This window comes from Oreochromis aureus, linkage group 13 (assembly GCF_013358895.1).
Source record: "Oreochromis aureus strain Israel breed Guangdong linkage group 13, ZZ_aureus, whole genome shotgun sequence".
In the NCBI taxonomy this organism is placed as follows: Eukaryota; Metazoa; Chordata; class Actinopteri; order Cichliformes; family Cichlidae; genus Oreochromis; species Oreochromis aureus.
Window position 1 is genome coordinate 24,550,314 of NC_052954.1, and position 20,225 is coordinate 24,570,538.

Sequence of the window (20,225 nt, forward strand, 5' to 3'; positions counted from 1 at the left end):
TTTATTCGGATTAACATAAATTCACACCTCTTTAGCAGATGCCTCTGGTTCTGAAGAGCCATATCCTGGTCTGCTCGTCTCACTGCTCCCAGCTACCTTAGGGCGAGAGGCGGGGTCCACTCTGGACAAGTCGCCAGCCTGACACAGGGCTAACACAGAGATAACACAGAGAGACAGACAACCATTTGTACTCACATTCACACCTGTGGGCAAGTTAGAATCACCAGTTCACCTAACCCCACTAACTGCATGTCTCTGGACTGTGGTAGAAAGCCGGAGTACTCAGAGAAAACCAATGCACGCACAGGGAGAACATGCGAACTCCAAACAGAAGGCCCGGCCAAATGATGGAGTCAATTCAGGACGTTGTTGCTCTGAGGCAACAGTGCTAACCACCGTGCAGCCCTAAATTAATATATATAATGTCTTAAATAAAACTGAATTTAATTAAACTGAAGACGATGTTGTTGCTGCAGCGTTAAAAGGTACACGACAACAAATTTTTGCCCCAGGCCAACTTCACAGGTTAATCAAGCCTAGCAGACTGGAGCTGTGTCATGTGTTGTTCCTTACCCTAAATAAGAATTTTAAGAATTTAGTGGGTCTGTTATGTAACATTTTGATTAATTTATGTCTCATTGAGTTATGTATTTGTGTATGCACTTGCATACATTTTCCTAATTGCAAACTTGTTAATATCCTTTTTGCCTAAGTCATCTCTCTGTCAGCATCAGCTATTCAATGAAGTCTGGCAATAAAAATAGTCTATTTGTAATCTGCAACTAAGGTGCTAAATTTGCTTCACTATATTTATTCATACTGCGTATGAATAGAAAGGTCTGCTGCACCACACTCATGAGAAACCTCAAGTGAAACACTTCTTGCCTGCTTGTCAGAACAGTTTTACAAGAGTGTTTGCATGTTGGGGTATTTCCAGGAAACCGCATCAGCCTACCAATCTCCCCACGCACAAACCTTGCAGTCCCACGTTTGTTAAATGTCACCTCAGCCCTACCATATATAAGTATTGCCAATTCCCCACCTGTAACTGCCATATCGCCCCTTACTCCAAATTCCCCCCTCCCACCGTATGACCCACTCCTCCTGAGTAAACTGCGTTTTCTTTTGTGAGGGTGGGGGTTCCCTTTTTTCTTTTCTTTTTTTTTTTTTTTAGCACAAAAGCCTTACAATAACCTGGAAACAAGAATATAGTGACCAAAAAAGAAAAGAAAAAAAAGCACAGAAGGAAAAAACCTTATTGTTTCTGCTTCTTTTATGGAAATCTGCATAACTGACAAAAGAAAGAAGAACATCAAAGGCGGAAAGAAGAAAAAAATTCTAACCCAGTTAAGCATATGGGAAAATGGTGCAGTCTGCCACATCTAAACCAGGCCTCAGTAGTCATTTATCTGATGTTTTTGCAGCACCCACTATACTTCCTACACTGGAGATGGATTTGGTGCCAACAGAGTGCAAGTGCTTGTCTGCAGAAACGGTGTTAAGCAATATCCAGCTTAGTAAAGAGAGGCAATAAGAAGAAGGTTGAGCATCTGAGAACACAAGCATACTCCATATGCAAGTGCATGCAGGCTGGAACACATTATAGTGTTTCATATACTGTATTCTCCTGCCCCCTCCTAACCAGCCACGAGAAAATAATAGAAAAACAAACAAACAAACCCATTTGTAATGTTACTAATAATAATTTGAGAATTATGTCTCTCTTTTCTTTTTTCTTTGCCTGTCTTGACAACTGTTTATCCAATCCAGTTCAGCCTTGGTGAGTGTGTTGCTGGGGACTTGACTAAGTATGATGCCAAGTTTGACATCATTTGGATAACACTTCCAATATTTTGGCTAAAAGTACTCTCTTACCACTGTTTCCCCTGTGTGGCTGCCGCCTGCTCCACTCTCTGTGTGTGTTGAGGCATATACATACACACACGCCCATATTTAGCTATCTTTATAAGGACCTTCACCGATCATAACATCATAACTAAGGTCCCCAGGCTTTACCCTGACTCAATTATAATTTTAATTTTAACACCGAAACAGTATTTAATGAGGTGTAGGGAGTAAAAAGCAATAACTTTTACATTGTTCTAGCTTCTTTCAGCTGCTCCATTATTCACAGTGGGTCCCCACAGTGGATGGACCTGCGCACTTTTACACCAGATGCCCTTCCTAACACAACCTTCACAGGAACTTGTGCTTCCTACTGGTCCGGAACTTTCACATATTAGGTAAACCTGTTAACCACTATACAACGTTACTCATTCGGGACAAAACTCTCCTCACAATGACAGCCTGACGTGCTTTCTTTTTTTAGTTCTGTTTCTTTTTTTTTGCCTTTGATGTCGAGTTACTGATGACCTCAGTCACGCATGCATTGGTTGAATGAGCTGTTCTCGAAAAACCCACAATGTTCCGATTCTGCAAAACCTCATTTTAAACTGGAACCATCATACATTTAAACATAAATGCAACAAGCTCATCTTTACAGCTTTCTTTTCCAAACAGCAACTTAACCCAATGAAGTTTAAGTCATCACAAGCCCATCCATAACCCTAGCACTCCCCTATAATTGTATATTTTGGTGACTTTTGGGGGGAAAACAGAGATACTTTTGATGTATGTCACTTTGAATAAACACTTTGTTTGCTTCCCGATTGAAAATATTTTGTAGAACAACTTAATAAATCAATAAACATATTCTAATTGCCTAGTTCTAGAGGTAGGGTCATCACCAATGATGTTTGCGGTGTTGTTTGCATGCAGGTGATGCATTTGAGTATGTTGTAGCTTCAAAAGCTTATGATAAACTCTCTCCTGACAGTGAATGCACTTGTTGACATGGGGCTGCACGTTAATATGATCTTAACAATATAATAAATGTTTGACCCCAATCCTGACGCAAATCAAATTCTACGGCTCCACCTGAAATTAAAGATGTCAAAATACATCCACACAAGTATATGCACACAGACACACACACACACACACACACACACACACACACACACACACACACACACACACACACACACACACACACACACACACACACACACAAAAGTAAGTACAGAGCCAAGAAACACATCAGTCAGATTTCAGATTTCTTAATAAAAATAATTCATTTCAGGACGACATATAAATAATTATTGAATCACACAATACAGATATTTTGATATGAATAAATACTTAACAAATAAAACCAGGCTTTTTTCATACAATACCCTATTGTCAAAAAGTCACACAAAGAAACTTCCACACCATTTGCATGTTTTGTTACACCTTCTGCTCTTAAGTCGATGCTCTTCCTACTGTTGGAATGTCCCTACACAGGTCGGAGTACCATTCCTAAATGCCTCAGCAGCTTAGACAAGTCATGTGCAACTTATGTGATCTCCTCCCAGTCAAACTCAGTCAGAGCCCCTTGTTAAGAGGTTATGATGAGCTGAGCACTAATTGGCCTTGAAGTGATTAAGGTTTGTCTAGAGGTGATTAAAGCACACAGAGATCTACGTCCAGGCCGTCAACATGTGGGCTGGCCTGACAGCTTTAGATACAGTTGAATGAAAAGGCAGACCAAGAGCCTGGTTGTCTATGCTTTTCTAACTAGAGCCACAGATGGATATCTGCCTACAGCTAAAGTAAGAGGGGAAAGAGGTTCCAGTTATTACCAAATTTGAGTCTGATAAATGTTTTATGTTCGAGCTTATCTTTACAGACAGACATTTCTTCGTATCTGAATAAAAGATAAGTTCACGGAAAGATGGTATCCATTAGGGGGTTTTCAGCATGAGAGATCTGGATTAGCTGAAGTCTGTGGTTACGCAGAAGAGGAGATGTCAATCTGTGGCACTCTGGTTAGTTTAGAATGGTCCAGGCTGGCCGTTTTTAAGGAGGTAACAACAACTGTTTGGCAATTGATGGCACGTTTTTTTTTTGTTTTTTCTCTTTTGGCAGAAAAAAAACAAATATATCAAAATACATTTAAAATTCAAAAAAAAAAAGAAAAGAAAGAGGAGGAATGTCAGTTTTTTGTGTACTCCAGACGCACACATGCGTGCGTTTTATCTGTATGTGTGTATGTGTGTGTGTATTGAAGATGAGGCATCGGGTTGGAAGGTCCTACGGTATGGACTGAGATCCATGTTCACAAAAGCATTTTTTATAAGTGGGAGCACTGATCCATAATCAGTGATCAGGCCCCTCTGGTCCATAAAATTTCAATCACTATGTAAAGGCAAAACTTATCGAGGATCAGCCCCAATACTGTGCTGCTGTACAAGCAGCACAAACACATTCAGATAGACAAGATTAGCCAAAGCAGGCAACAGGATTGCTCTCTGAAGTTTTGAAAGTGATGCCTTGGCACATCCAGGAGGGTGAAGCAGAGAGGAATGCATCTTTACAGGTTCATTTACCTACACATTACCTCAGGCTGGGGTGGGGGCATACAATCTCACAAAGCTGTGTTTGCATGTGTGCGTGTGTATACGGTAGTAGGGTGGATAATTATCCAGACTTCGCCTGTCCTTGTAGTCTCAGTTCTCCTCACAGTTGCCAATCCCCTTTTAACAGGACTGACGAAATTATGTTTGTGTATACATTGTGTAGATATGTGTGCGCATGTGTCTATGCGTTTCTAGGTGCTTAAGTGGTAAGTAAACAGGAAAACAACATCCAAGGCAACAGATTTGTTTTGGAAAAAAAGGGAAATAAGAGGAAGGAAAGGAGGTTTCGAAAGAGAGTGAGTCCTGTCTCTACTGTGATCTCTGCCTTCTGTCCGCTGAAACCACCAGCATGTTGGCTACAATGGAGAGGCTTGTATTTCTGTACATGTAGCACCAAAACTAGCAGGGGCCTGCCCTGTCTGTCTTGCACAGTTTATAATTTGTTTTTTTACTTTCCATATCAAGCAATTTACATCAGATATGTAACAGTAATAAGGTTAATTAGCCTCAAAATATAAACTAACCCTGCTATTGTCTGGCTAATGGAAGAAAATCAATCTTTGACCATTTTTACAATATTGACTGCAAGAGAATCTTTTTGAAAAAAAATCTTTGTCTGGGTTGTGAGGACATAGATGAGTGATTTAGGAGATTTAAGCAAAACAGTGGTGAATGCCATTTAACTTAATTTCAAGCACTTTGCTTGCTTTCCTTTGGCCCAGTATTGCACACTTCTGCTGACTATTTTCACAGAGATTTGCTCTTGGGCATGCCCAACTACTGCATCTCTCTTTCTTCAGAGCAAATGCTAGACAGACAGGCAGACAGATACACAGATGGGTTAAGACAGACAGACAGATGGGGGGTATAAATCCTTGGCTGTGGTCTAGAAAGCAATGTCAGATGCTTCTTGTTATGTTGACATACAATCATTTTGTCCGGCATGATTCACTACGTACCTCTAAATACATATTGTACACAAGAGTTAAGTCAGTTGCTCTGACATGTTGCCAAACCTCTCACCGTGTAAGTGTGCAGGGCACATCAGATGATAATAATTGCACAAAGAGGTATTCTGGAGGCCATGTCTACTGCGAAAACACACACACTCACCACCACCCCCACATACACACACTCTCTCTTCACATTCTACATGGGGGGTTTGATTTTCAGGCCATAAGGTAACTAGTTAGTCACTAGCAAGTTAGTTAGTTGGTTAGTTAGTATCAGAGGTGCATTGACTGGCATGGAGAGCCCACAGCAGGGCGGCGGCTCTAGCGTGCTAGCGATGTGTCATCATCGCTGTCGTGTGCATGGGTGCTAAATGTGGTCAGCCGCGGTAAATCTGTTTGAAGTGGTCACACTCGTTGCAGTAGCCCTGTTTCTCTTGGTTGGCGTAGTGGTCACAGCCTTGTGTCCGGCACCGCTGCTTCGACTTTTCTTTGGGCGCCTGCGCCCGTCTTCCTGGCTCTCTGCCCTGACCACGCGTGTGGCACTCTGGGCAGAGGTCTGTGCAACCCGGGGACACATTACTGCAGCCACTCCGCCGGCACTGAGTCTGGGTCTGGGATTGCTGCGAAGATCTGGGTTTTGCTGCTCGTTCACGCTTTTGTACAGAGGAAGAGCGAGAAAGGAAAGAACTGTCAACAGGCGAAGAAGGATAACACATGAAAAAGACAAGACGTGAAGAATGAGGAGTTATGAAGGTATGGCAGATACCTACCAGAGGAGGGGACGTGCGATTTGCGACTTGGTTAAGTCTTGCACTTTGCTCTTTTACATAGCACTTGTCACAGTAGCCCTCCAGCATCACCTTGCCAACTGCACCACACCCAGGCCCACGACATCGTGAGGCATTCTGGAAGCCTGTCTCCAAACCATGCCGACTCTGGGCCGGGGCAGGAGGAGGAGTCAGGTCTGGAAGAAACAGTGACCAACATAAGCAATGTGCCATATGACATTTGAATAACAACAAACAGAACAGTTAAAGGAGATGATTTATTAAGACAGCTATACAGCTTTTATAATAAATTTTATATATACGAAAAGCTTGCAATGCAACAAGTGTTTTCTAGTTTTGTTTTAGGACTTACGGTGATTTGTCTGATAGTCTACGTAGCAAATAGTGCAGAAACCCAGTTTCTCAGGTGTCCCAAAGAACTGGCAGCCAGATCTTTTACAAGGTCGGGCCACAGGGCCCTGCCAAGCTGAGGTGTGCCCTGGAGTTAGAGTGAGGCATGGCCGCTCAGTGTCCCTGGCCTGGGTCCAAGCTGAAGATGAGGCTTCAGTCCTGGGGTTGATCTGTTGTGGCTCTCCCCTGTCTGGAGCCTGCTGTCTCTGCATGCAGGGTGGACACAGGCCATTGAATATCCTAAACGCCTCCTTTCTGCACATGTTGCATCGCTCTGTCTCGGTCTCACAGCCTCCCCACTGGTTCCAGCCGGAGCCCTGGGCTGGGTGGGGAACGACAGGCCCCCCATTGGTCCCTGGCAGTCCTGTAGCGGCCGTTCCAACTCCAGGGGGTCCATGGTTTTGCCTGGAGTTGAAGCAGCGCTCACAAAGTCCATCATGCTCCACACTTAGGGTGAAGAGGCAGCCGGGTGTCTTGCACTTCATTGCATGTGTTTCACTGTATAGGCTGAGGCTGGGGGCGGTGGGCGGGGCTGAGCGCGGACTGGATAACACTACTCCTCTCCCAGATGAAGAGCATGGGGGGCTGCTACTTCTGGCCCCTCTGGAGCTCACCTCAGTCTCTGATCCCCCTATGACTCCTACCCCACCTTGTAAACCTCCTTCCTTAGTCTGAATTACCCCTTCTATCCTTGCTCCTCCACCAGTAGTGGCCTGCCGCTTTTCAAAGCATTCATGGCAATGAGGCTGCGTGTCCACAGAGACATAGAAGGTGCATCGTGGTGTGGCACAGCGGATCTCAATAAGCGAGAGCTGGGAGACGGAGAAGGGTGGCGGGCGCTGTGGCTGGGCGGCCCATGCCTGCTCCTTGTCCTCCTGCCAGCGCTGGTACTCATGGTTGACAAGCTGTAGGTAGTCCTCCATCAGGTTCATGTCTTCAGGAAGGTTTCCCTCATCCAGCCTTAGGACAGAGACATACAATGTGGTTCTTAACTGCATTTTATTACTTTTTTCCTGTCAAATTCATAGTTAATAAAAGTAGTTTGGCTAAATTATCTTTGATAATCAGTCAAAAAAAGTCTTATGCCATGAGCTGTTCAAAACTGCATTTAACAATGGATGGAGCTTATAATGCCCAAGTACCTTGCAGCTTTCATAATCTGCGTAATGTCATGGCCCAATCTGATAGGGATCTCTATCAGGTGCAGGTACTCTTTGAGGAGCCTCTCTTTCTGCTGCTGCTCCTTCTCCATCAGAAAATGAACTTTCAGTTCCTCAAAGCCATTCCGCCTCGGGTTGATCAGCGGTACTGCTCGGATCTCTGGGAAATTCAGTTAAAGATACACAGAGCCAAATCCATGAACAGGGGTCCTGCTTTGTCCCTTTATCCTGCCAAATATATAACACCTATTTCTTTGTGATTTGTACCTGGACCACTGTCTTTGATGGTGATGAGGGGTGCAAAGTGCTGGGAGTCGTAGCCGAGCACTATTGGGTATTTGTAGCACTCTGTGGGTTGCCAGTGTAGAGGCAGATAAATCCCACCCACATTCAGAGGAGAGATGGAGGTGCCGGATTTCATACTCCTGACCACCTGGTCTGTTGAAAGAACAAAGATTTAAGAGTTTATAACTCTCTAACAAATGACAATGAACAACTTTTATAGAGCTGCACCCAATTCAAGTGGAATAAACCGAGCAATGTGCAGTCATTTTAGGATTTTAGATCCTAAAAAAGCAGGCTTTGCTCAAATATGACTGCAAACATGTTTCTGCATATTTATTTTTTTATATTTTGAAGTTGACAAATCATCAGGATCCATTTGAGATTCTTTATTAAGATAGACAGTAAGTGACACAGTGCATTAAGAAGACTTCAAAACAACCAAGAGTAAATGTTGAGGAATGCTGGTGATATATTATACATTACAAGATGTGCTCTTACAAAACCAGTGAGTCTTTGAGGGCTAACAAGGATAAATAAGCATACTTTGAGATGATAAAAAAGGGAGTACCTGCAATGACGATAATGGGTCTGCGGAGAATGTTGGAGAGGATGAAGATGTGGATGTCCTCCAAAGAATCAAACTGGAGGCCATTGCTACTGGAGACTGGCGATGCCATCTTCACAATCTTTTCCCACTCATCCTCCCAGTTCTGGAACAAATGCACACAATTAGGTGTGCTGTGGATTCAATTTGTGCAAACATTTCTATAAAATGTTTTCTGGGTGAGAGGCGAGGGACAAGTTATTATATCTGGCCTGAACTATGACATAAAAGTAGAATTATTAATCTGTGGGTTGCTTCTAAGAAATAAAAAGTAACATTTCAATACAAAGATTTAAATGTTACTACAGTTTTCTCAATGCAAAGTAATGGAAAATGGATCTAGTTGAAAATTCATACCATGGTGGTGTATCGGAGTCCAGTTTGGGTGAACTCCTGAGATTGGAGCAGCTCTGCCTGGAAGCGAGCTTTGAAGACGCCCGTGTCAGTTTCTTTCAAAACACCATGGAGAGCTTTCCGAAGAACCAGGTCTGTGTCCTGAACACCCAGCATGTACTGAGAGGCTGCATGAAGCAAACAGTTCCCATCTCCTACAGACACACAAAGAGGAGGCAAGAAAACACATGTGTTTTTATACTATGGTTGGTTGATTTTGTACGCAGGACATAAAGTTCTCCTTCTGTGAATAGGCACATGAACATGCACACGCACACGTACAAAGGCTATGCACATACAGCATAAAAAACAGGCAACTGCACTGTGTACACACACACAAACACACACACACACACGCACACACAAGTGTAACTAAAGTCTGGGGATTTCCAGGCCGCTGGGCTGGTCGTTATAGTATCTGGTGTTTCGACTATTATATGACCCTTATACATCTAACAGTACACACGCCACAGACAAGGCTGATAAAAATGACCCGTAATCTCCCCGTAACACGTTTTTAAAAAACTGAATCTTTTTACAATCTAAATCTGTATAGAAAACCAGAATTCTCACATACATATATTTGTTTTTGCCAAAGTATGTGCCTTTACCTATATTCCATTGACTGGCTGCAGAGATAAAGACTTGGTTGCTGAAAAGACGAGTGTGTGAGAGCGTGAGAAGCTAAAAATCCTGGAATTTTATTTATTCTCCTTTGGCAGTACTGGGTCTTTTTCTCATTGTGAAACAGCAGAGCCCATATTTGTTAATGTGTGTAGCTCTGAAAAACCCTGTTGCCACACTAAACACAGGAATTTCCCTGTGCTAACTTCTGTCTTTCATGCAAGTGCATGTGTGCGTGCTCCCCTCCTATGATCCCAACTCATCAATGCTACTCAGCTGGTCCTGTACTTTCCACGAAGGCGTGACTTGGACCGGATGGAATGTTATCTTTTTAAATACTACTATCAACACCCGATGAATGCTGTGATTAATGAGCAGAGATAACATGGGTCCTCACATGCACAAGCATATACACATGAACTGTAATGTGTACTTCTTTTTTTTTTTCTCCACGAACATTTACCTGGCAGTAACTTCATACACATAAAGCATCTGCACCTTTCTTTGTATAATGCTGTGTTAAACAGACATTTTCAAGATTTCCCTTCTATACAGGAAAAGTTTAAGTAAGTAAGTTTAAGTAGGTTTAAGAAACAGCTAGGAAAAAAATTCCCAAAAAAAGGATCCTAAAATGTTGTTTTGTTTTGATGCAACTGTTAAATAGGCCAAGATCTGATCTCAGTATAGCAATTATTGTTGTGTGGCTCAATTAATGCAATCTGAGCTACAGTTGTTTTCTTTCAACTGAAGGAACATCTCACCGTATTTAAAGAGAGAGAAAAAAAACACTTCTCCATTTCAGACCAGCTAGATGTTGTTCCATTTCAGTGCTCTTGCATCACTCAGCAAAAACATAAAATGCAAGGCTTTTTTAGTGAAAAACACCAGACGTATGTAGGCCCAAAGGTACACACAAATCCAAACAAATGTCCACACACGTAATCACTTCCTCTCGCACGAAAAAAAGTCATGATCATAAAGTGAGGTGCCTGAAAACTAAAGATGAAAGTGGTTCAGCAGCTCCCATCAGGTTATATATAGATACTTCCTCTGTGGCAAGCTAGGGAACTTCCTGAAAACATACCAGTGCAGAGCCAGACTTAAGTTGATTTGGTCACTGTCCAGGTGACAGCACAAGTTTGCAACAGTGCGCTTCCAGCGGGGCTGCACTTTCCCACACCTTGTCTGCAGGTTGTTGTGTGAGAATGGCCCAAGATTTTTGACTGTAAACAACTGCAGTATTTATTACCAAACTAGAAAAATGCTCATAGATTATCCGCTGAAGCCAATGCCCCATTTTACCATTTTACAGAAAGTGATATGGAAAATTTCATTGGCTCATCCTTTGCTCATGCGTCGCCTCTCCATCAAGTTTTTCCTTGAGTACTCTTGCTTATAAAAACAATGTGCACATACCACATACCCCAATCTAGGAGGAATAATGTGGATGCCCCAAAAGAAACCTAAAAGCTTTACTTGTAAGGCAGAACACTGCAGCAGTGTATGTGTCCTCCCAGTAACTTAACCATGCAGTTAGTGTATTGTAGCTGAACAAATCCTTCCTGATGGGGACACATGACAGACATGGGATGCTGTTTGGGAAAACCCCACGGATGTGTCCGAGACATTCAAGACAGAAGAGCGACTGAATTCTAATAAAGCCTTGTTTTACTTGGAGGAAAAGTTGGATGTATCAGGAAAACGGATGTAGCCCTGTTATTTTAATTGAAGCAGAGTGGAAGTTTTATGAGTCTGTTTTTTTTGATGGTCAGTTATATTCTGTGGTCTTGCTTCGTAATTAAACCAGGCTCTGGGAAATTAGTTATGGGGTTTGGATCTTTAGTGCATTTGCATAGACCAAATGAGATAAGGATTTTGGGTTCACTGGTAAATTCAGGTCGAGATGATGTGGAGACAGATATCCGAAAACAGCGCTGGACATCAGTGAACAGACTTCTTCTCTCTCACGTTTTCTTTCTGTATGTGTGTGTGTGTGTGTGCTGAGCTCCAGTGACTCAGCAGCAGTCAGTCAGCCCTGTGTGTGTGTGTGTGCGTGCGTGTTGTCCGTCCTCTGCTCAAAGTCACGTCTGGGTCCTTCAGAGTTAGACGCTCCGGCACTAAATTCTGTCTCCTCTTTATGACATCATCTTCGCAAACCAGGAAATTCCAGCCAGGTTACTGGCAGCAGAAGTCATCCATTTTGGTCATCAGTTAAGGGGTCTTTGCGAGGGGGAATTATGTGTTGATGATAGTTACCGTAAGTCCTTCAGTGATTACTAACTTCAGAATTGGCAGGGACCCTTTCAAAGAGTTTCACTATTTTAAAAAAAAGTACTGTAGGACATAACACATCCAGCAGGTTCCTCAAGCATCCAGTAATTATTCAAAGTAACTTCTGATATGTGACCAATGTAGGAATTTTTCACATGAGAAAGACAGAAACTATTTCCTCTGGAAACTCACATGTTTAGCATAAAGCTGCAATTATGACTGATTTCCTCTTCCTCCTTCTGTTGTGAAGCTATACCTGATGATTCCTCTCAAAGACTTTCTTCCCCATAACTTTAAAATAGATCTGATATACACAGCAGCTGTGTTTAAGCTACTGCAATATAGATGGAAAAGGCCACCAGAGACACACACGTTTGCTTTAACAAGGTCTGATGAGCTCTAATAGATCATCACAAACACAAATCCATAAAGTCACATAAAGTCAGGCAGGTGGGGAATTTAAGGTAAAACGGTGTGTTTTTTTTAACATCCACTGACATTCACTAACATACACCTACACAGAAAAAGAGGGGGCATACCCCAAATGCAGTAAATGAAAAACTGTGGAAATAGTTGGGTCTGAAACATCACAGACAGTAAATAACAGTCCTGCATGTGACGCCAGAGAATTTCCCAGTACACAACTATGATCAGAAGTAATCAGGCCCGAGTTTACATGTTTGCCTGCCCTGGGATGTTCCCGTCTTACAACATTCACGTAACAGAAAACATGACTTAGCACTGGGGTGCCTAAAGTCAAACACTAAGGTCGACACAGTAAAACCAAGGGGGCTGCTAAATGAGTCTATGTGAAAGCGGAACTCGCGTCCCTCGATTGTTGTCATTTACAGTAACCCTGCCTGTGAGTAATGACATCTCAGAATTTGCATATCAAATAGCCCTGACTCATAAGAGCTCACCATCTCTCTCATAGAAAATGAAACAAAAGCAAAACACATCCTGTGTTGAGCGCAATAAGTTTTGCTTCTAAAATCAAGGAGAAATGGTTCAGCATTAGCTCTGTGGCCAATCTGCTGAATTGTTCTATTTGTGTTGAATGTCACCTACTGCTCCAACAGCAGTTATTTACGGTGCCCTCTGCTACACAACCAATAATATAAAACATCCTTGAACGTCAACAAAGCTTCGTGGAGCTTCATCCACTTATAAGACCACCACAGAAATCTGGTTTACTGTAGCCTCCATATTCCAGTACAGCTCCTCAACATCAGCATAATCGTTCTTACCATTGGTGCGTAAGGGCACCATCTTCTTCAGCTCCCCACACCAGTTGAGCTTCTTCTCTTTCTCTAATGAGGCCTGCATGGCTCGGTCCAGGATGGCGGCCTGAACCACCTCCCTGAAGGCCTGGGGGAAGTGGTTCATGGCGATCATCTCCAGCGTGTACCGGTGCATACCCCGCAGGTGGTGCATGAGGCCACCGCTGGCAGCAGGCTTCACCACATCGTTAGGCACTCGCTGTCGGATTTTCACTGCCTTGAGCAGGTTGGAGACAAACAGGAATTTGGGGAGGAAGTTCTGACCCTGCGACATGGCGGATGGCTGGCCAGGTGAATGGAAGGAAGGGAGGAAGAGGAGCAAGGAGGAGAGGAGGAGGAGGCACCAACCACCGATGCCGGATCAACGTGGAAACTGGATGGAGAGAAGCGGAGAGGACATGTTATTTCACAGCAGGGATTTGTGGGAAATTTTCAGTGGAGAGTCCCCTTCCTTACAAATTAAGACTTAAGGCACAACTTAATTTACAGTTTGTTTGGGAAACTACCCATCACAAAGGATGATTCCAGTGTGGAGGCTGTATGGTGCTTTTTCCTGGAGATTCTGCTGGGCCCAACTGAATAAAGTACACAAAGACCCCTTTGTATTCTTGTTTGTTCTTTTAATTCTCCTTTTTGTCTTGATGGTTTTTGAGAGTTTCCCTCAACAGGGCTTCCTAGTGTCCCACTGAGCTCAAAGACTTCCAACAATAAATGGGTGCTTTCCAGACCTTAACTGAAGGCCACCCAGGGCTTCCCAGGCTGATGGGAAGGTCACAAGGCCTCCTCCCTCAACAGCCTGCTTAAAGTCTCCGTTTAAAAGGCTGGGAATCATTAGAAAAATTATAGGCTTTCAGTACAGACACAAACACTGTTCTCAGTACAGGAGGAAGATAATCTAACGTGGGTTTACGTCACTCCCCGAAGTCATTTAAAACAAAAGCAGCTGCAGAATTATTTCCCCTAAATAAAATACAACTTTAATTCAGCTACGTTCCCCAAATTGTTACAGTAATTTGAAAGCTAGGAAAATTAGGGTAACTTTTGGCAGTTTTTATACTTTAAGTATAAAGGTACTGAGGTTCAATGCACAACCTCTATACCCAATACTCTATTTGAGTCAAGTTTGCTAAAGGGAAGGTTTTAAAGGACTACTTCCCCTCACATTTCAACACAGTGAAGACGCATTAGCAGTTTAGAGGAAGTAGAAAGTAATGGTCAGCAAGTGGGCCTGGAGTTTTGCTGACTTTTAAACTTCCCACAACATCCTTCTATCAACCTCTCGCAAGCTGCCAGTCAGGTCGGAAGATGCTGTTCGAGTCCACAAACACCTGAACAGCGAGCTTCTAGTGGCCCCTGTGCCTTTACTACCCAAACAGCAGCAGGTGCAACAACAGACTAGGCCGTGCTAAAGGGCTAGTCAGTCACATGAGGGACCAGACAACAGACACCTGGATGTCAGGGAGCATGTTGACACGAATCATTAGCGTGGCGTGCTGTCACAGCGGGGCACACTTTAAGGCAGACAGACAGCAGCACCCGGGTGGACGCTGCGGTTTAGGATGGCTGGCTACACAAAAACACAATAACAGGAGACTTTGCTGACGTTAAAGGCTTACGTAATTCCAATGACAACTACCTTTGGAACAATGTAGCGTTCAATCGCGTCTAACAGCGCGGGTATCGATACAGTGTAGCCTCGCCGATGCCACATTTGGCTGTTTAAATGTCCTGCTATCCGCTCGAGGGTGACGTCTTTGTAAACAATGGCTGTCAAAGCCACTGTCGTGAGCAGGCTTCAAGCTTCCTCCGTGTCCCCAGAAACACGACCATACATTACTCAAGGCCCAAACGTGGTCTTACCCACCAAGTCTCACCCAATTGCTAAGAAATGTGTGTCCACATGGGGAGGCACAAGGAGGGAAGGCTGGCGTCTTACCTGTGTAATATGTCGGGGTAATAACAAAGCCTCCCGGATGCTCAGGCTAGTCCTCTCTCAGCCACTTCACTCAGCCTCACCGCAGCGGTCCTCGGCGCCATTCAACCTTCTCTTTCTTTCAGTATCAGATCTATTTTGGAGCCCTCGCAGCCTGCGAAGCCTTTCAAAAGAATACACACGTACGATAATGATAGTTTTTTTAAAACAAGGAAAAAGTCCAAGTCAAAGGGGATTTCCACACGGGGACTTTCCGTCCACCCATTTTCCTCTCTCTCTCTCTCTCTCTCTCTCACTCACTCACACACACACTCACACACACAACCGCTGTAGTTGCAGCTCACTGCCACCAGGGGAGTCTTTACTATCTGTCTGACTCGATACTGAAAAGCATATCCCACCTACTGAGCACAAAGGAGCGTCACTGAGGGAGGGAGGCAGTTCGCGTCATACTCTATTTCATGAGACAGCCTTAAAAAATAAATCATTAACCTTCAGTATCAGCAAATGAGTAAGGAAAACGAATCTCATTACCTGGTTGTAAACTGGATTTGAGTTGCTGACTGCATGCACTGATACGTATGTGTATTCATGGTCTGATGACTGTAGCTATTGCAGCAATGATGCGATGGTGCTTTAATTGTTAGCAAATCATCTAAATATAATTAAAGACTTTCAGGTTCCTTCGGATTCCTGTCTTGCTCAAAGATATTTAAGAAGCAGATGTGAGCTCTTTGCTAACCCGCTGGTTCATTCACTACATTAGTAAGTTGGCTCAATGTTTATGTAAAGTGAAGTTTTCTTTTATTTTGGCAAAAGTTTCTAGCTCTTCCCACCGAAATCACGAAACAAAAATAGGTTTCCTCTTAAAGGAAGCCTCTTAACCTCCCTCCATATGTCTCCACCTAATGGAAACGTAAACTGACACTTGGTGAAATTGTGCCTCTCATTTTCATGTGAGTTCAATACTAAACATCAACAGATGATCTTTGCTCGAGTGTACCAAGAAAAGTGTGCATCTTCCATCATCCAGCAACCCACCTGACTGTGGCTGTCAAGGCGGCTAAATCATTACAACAGTCAAGTCACAAGTCTTTTGTGCACCTGTGGTTTGTTGTGGTTGACAAGTTTTATTATCTTGTCTGAGCTTCTAGTATGTGGCAGAGCATGCTTAACTGTTTTACTGCGGTCTACCATTCAGAAGCTGCAACGGAAAAGTAGTCAGAGCTTTATGTTTTATTTCCAAGTGTAGCGTTTGCTTAAATTATGCATTATGCTAACACATGCAACTTGCTGGAGTTGCATGTGATAGCATAATGCACGCGAAAAAGAGGTGTGACACATTTAGATGACATAAAGAGACAAATATTTTTAGCCTTTGTGTGATGGGTGTGTTCCAACACAAATAAAGTTTCAGTTTAGCATTTAGCAGGAGGAGGTGAAATACAAAGGTTGGAAAAGCCCGCATGCTCCAGGTTACAAAAACAAAGTTTTTAGATGGTTTGATTTCCTTAAGTCAATCAAAAACAAAACATAAATTCAAGTTGCAGTACTACTGGGACCAAATAGTTAAAGAGCGACATATTGCTTTGCATCGACTTACTATAAAACACACTAGGGCCAATATTTTTTTTTTTTTTATTAAAACATGCATACACCCCCTGATTTCATTTTTGATTAACTTGTCAGTTTAAGTTAAAGTCTTCTTGACTTCTTGCATTTATAAATTAAAGGAAAACTGAAGTTGACTAAGTCATTAGACATGAAGGAGCGGTAGGATTGTATACGTTTATACTTCTCTCTACTCCTTTTGAAGCATAAAATCAGAATTGCTTATATATATTCAATTAATATATTTGGGATTTTGTTTTGTTGTGTTTAAAAATATGGATCACACACACACACACACACACACACACACACACACACACACACACAGTCACAAATATAAAATATACTTTTTTTCACATGCACATTTAAACTGTGTTGCGTATTGCGCTGTCCTGGGCCACTTAAGATTAGAGTAATGTGCCATGACCCAATCTGTGATTCCCACCCCTAATTTTCAGTGTCATAAAATAGATAAATCAGAAAAAATAACCAAGTACAAATAGTATTTTTTGCACGACGTGCAAATACGAGTATTCGGTCCAAATCCCAGCTGTCACGGGCCGAGAAGCAGAGCACAGTTACGACAGAACTGTCGCAAATTAATGTCAGTCTGTAAATTTGTTCTCAGTTAAGTGATAGATAATTTATAATCTCATCTTTTCAGTGCTGAATCAACCATTAGAAAGACCAGAAAGATTTCAAAAGAGGATTAATCCAGCCAGAGTCACAGTAAGTGAAAGTAGCGTTAACAAGAATTTGACATCCTGACAAACATGTTTATTGTTTATTATATAAGGGCAGGATTCCCGTAAATGTAGAGTAGCCCTGAAGCTGAGGTAAAACTTTATTCTATATTTTTCCACTGTGGACAAATATCCACTTTACCGCTGTGAAAGAAGATAGTTCGTCTTAATCTTGCTGTTGTTATCCTGTGCTGATCCTCACTTTCTATTTCCTTTCTCCTACCTGTGGAAAGACTCCTACTGCTGTGTTGAGCTGCCCCAACAGTAGAAACTACATTTCAGTTTTCTACCTACTCGGGGAAAGAAACTGTTAAAAAAAACAAACACCTGACAGCATTCACGAGGAATGAGCTCTGTGAATCAGTCTTACCTTTCGAAGTTTCAAGCCGTTGCCCCTGAGGTAATGCTTTGCACGTACCGGCTGTCAAAATGAACATCTATAAAGTCACTTTGACTGACCTCAAAAATGCCTTTGACTGAGTAAGTGGGCACTTAAGAAAAACCCATCTAATTCTGGTCTGTTTTGACTGAATGCTGCTGAGGGGGCTATTGTAGATAAAGCTAAAGATTTCAGTTTCCAAACTTTTTAAAAGTTCCTTACTGAGTCACATGCTGGCTGAGTCATTGGCTGGAAGTCAATAATCAATACTAGCCGGCTGTGGAAGTGGTGAAAGCTAAGCAGCATAGTCATCAGCACATGGAAAACCCCAGAAGGGACAACTGGCCCACTCCGCTGTTTCAAATCACCAGTATGAGCAATCCTCTTTTAGTCACTGCCCCCACCACCGCCACCACTATTGTCTCATATCAATGCTGAACTTTTCCCTCATTAAATGACCTATATTAGACCAGCAGATGATACTTTAATAAAACCACCTGACCGCTGTACTGCTATTTATGCAGTCCGCATTTCCTCATAACGTCTGGAAGGATTTATGTCTGTCAAGAAAAGGTCAAAGGATTCCACAGTAGAGCATACTTTTATAACATTCTTCTCAAAACTGAATAGTTTTTCAGTTTAGTTACATTTTTTGAGGACATGCTGCACACCATGCAGAGATGGGGCAAGTTTTTGGCTAATAGTTCTTTGGGAATCCCATTGTTGGTGCAAAAATACAATTTTATGTCTGTCAAGCTTTGTTATTGTTAGCATTTTTTTTAAAAATATATAGAATAGGAACAAATGTGTTTTTGTGACAGGCTGCTAGTAGCAAAGTTCCAGGAGATGCATTTTATAATGGGGTCTTTGTTAAGTTGTCTGTTATGTGTAGACAGAACACTGCTTCATCCCTCTATAGTTGAATAATTCATAGGTCAGTGCTTAAAAAAACAACAACCCCCCCAAATATTCTTTTCTTAAAATAGACAGGTACAAGGACTGGACTGAAAATGAGTGAAAAAAGTAAAAAAAACAAAACAACAACAAATCAAAAAACCTTTGAAAGATCTGCAGAAAGTCTGGAGAGCTATTGCTTAAGACTGCTTTTAAAATATTACACACAAGTTTAGCCTTTCCTTGGAAGCAAAATATAAAAATTCAGGGTGACTCAAGATTATTGCACAGTACCATATTTTCATTTATTTTGACACTTTTCTTCACTACATTTATTGTTAATATTTTCTTTAAATAATTAACATACGAGGGGTCTTTTAAAAACAATTAAAGCAATAAATATAATAATAATTTAGATATGTACAATGCTTTTCAAAAAATCTAAGGACACAAATATTTTGCATTGATAAAATAAAATGATATGAAAGTACTTGCAGTATGCAGTGCAGTAAGCTCTAACCTGATTGGCTACAACAGTAAAATATTGCTGACAAATAAATGCATCAGCAACAATAACTTAGTAAAAAAGTAGACGTCAGATTGACACTTTTAGCCTCTACAAACATGATGGTTACTTACTTTTAATTGAGCAACTTCTTCAATGCAGGACTTTTTTTTTTTTTTTTTTGCAGAGGTAAAGGTCTTGAATACATCCTACAATGTTGCCATCTTGAAACACAAAAGTTGAACAGCTTTTTGAAACCCATGAACATGCAGACAGAGGGGTCTGCAAAGATTTCATCCTTTCTTCAAATTAAAAAAACATAAAAATGATCCAATTCAAATAAATATTGCTAGTGTGCATTATATTCCTTGGCAGTCTATTGAAACCTTGCATATTAGGGGATTTTGTTGATGCTCTAAAGGAAGCAACAGTTGCTAACATGAAGTAGAAATCTGACTCACTGAGACTTTGATAGTAACCTTTACTTTAAAATGTAGCATCCACTTTTTGATCTTAGCTGGCAGCAAGTCCGTGCTGCTGCTGCACTTACTTGCACTGCATATGCTGCATGCTGTATGTGCTTTATTTTAAAGCTTGAGACATTTGCCAAAACAACAAAAACATGAGCTTTGCATAGTGTTAGTCAAGCCTAATAATGTTGGCATATACCACCCAGTCCAGTCTCCTCATCTGTGTTAAAAGGCGGAGCACAAGTGGAATTGAGGATTTATGACAGGTATGTCGGATATGTACATTCTGCTGGTAAACCATCTACTTTACATTAATCTATCAGCCTCATTCTTACCCATATACATCCTCCAGAGTCAAACGTCTCTTGTGTTCTGACAGTGCGGCCAGTCCCTCAGAGTGACTTCTGAACCCAGATCGTTCCATCAGAGCCCCAAAAGCTTCGGAGCCCCATCCTGGTATGAGGTGGCAGAAGAGCGGGGAG

At 42.1% G+C, this 20,225-nt stretch overlaps 1 protein-coding gene across 2 annotated transcripts; it reads right to left on the reverse strand.

Annotated features, from left to right (window-relative positions):
* Window positions 1–3,114: 3,114 nt before the first annotated feature.
* Window positions 3,115–18,020, reverse strand: tnfaip3 (tumor necrosis factor, alpha-induced protein 3). 2 transcript variants are annotated; one of them, XM_031746729.2, is made up of 10 exons: window positions 17,866–18,020; window positions 15,145–15,304; window positions 13,176–13,581; window positions 8,998–9,188; window positions 8,605–8,746; window positions 8,019–8,189; window positions 7,734–7,911; window positions 6,554–7,551; window positions 6,184–6,377; window positions 3,115–6,066 (listed from the first exon to the last, which is right to left on the reverse strand). In XM_031746729.2, the coding sequence occupies exons 3-10, from the start codon at window positions 13,480–13,482 to the stop codon at window positions 5,791–5,793; spliced, it is 2,457 nt and encodes an 818-aa protein (XP_031602589.1). In that variant the 5' UTR covers window positions 13,483–13,581; window positions 15,145–15,304; window positions 17,866–18,020; the 3' UTR covers window positions 3,115–5,790. The 2 variants fall into 2 exon arrangements, with proteins under 2 accessions (XP_031602589.1, XP_039477833.1); XM_039621899.1 differs by lacking the exons at window positions 15,145–15,304; window positions 17,866–18,020 and adding an exon at window positions 14,845–15,015.
* Between the last annotated feature and the right edge of the window lie 2,205 nt (window positions 18,021–20,225).

Bases quoted from the DNA above. Each gene is read 5' to 3' on its own strand.
- tnfaip3 (XM_031746729.2), bottom strand. From the start codon at position 13,482: ATGTCGCAGGGTCAGAACTTCCTCCCCAAATTCCTGTTTGTCTCCAAC. The intron at 8,190-8,604 runs GTACTCCCTTTT...TTCTTTCAACAG, and splicing joins ACCCATTATCGTCATTGCAG to ACCAGGTGGTCAGGAGTATG. The intron at 7,552-7,733 runs GTACTTGGGCAT...CTCTGTCCTAAG, and splicing joins CAGATTATGAAAGCTGCAAG to GCTGGATGAGGGAAACCTTC.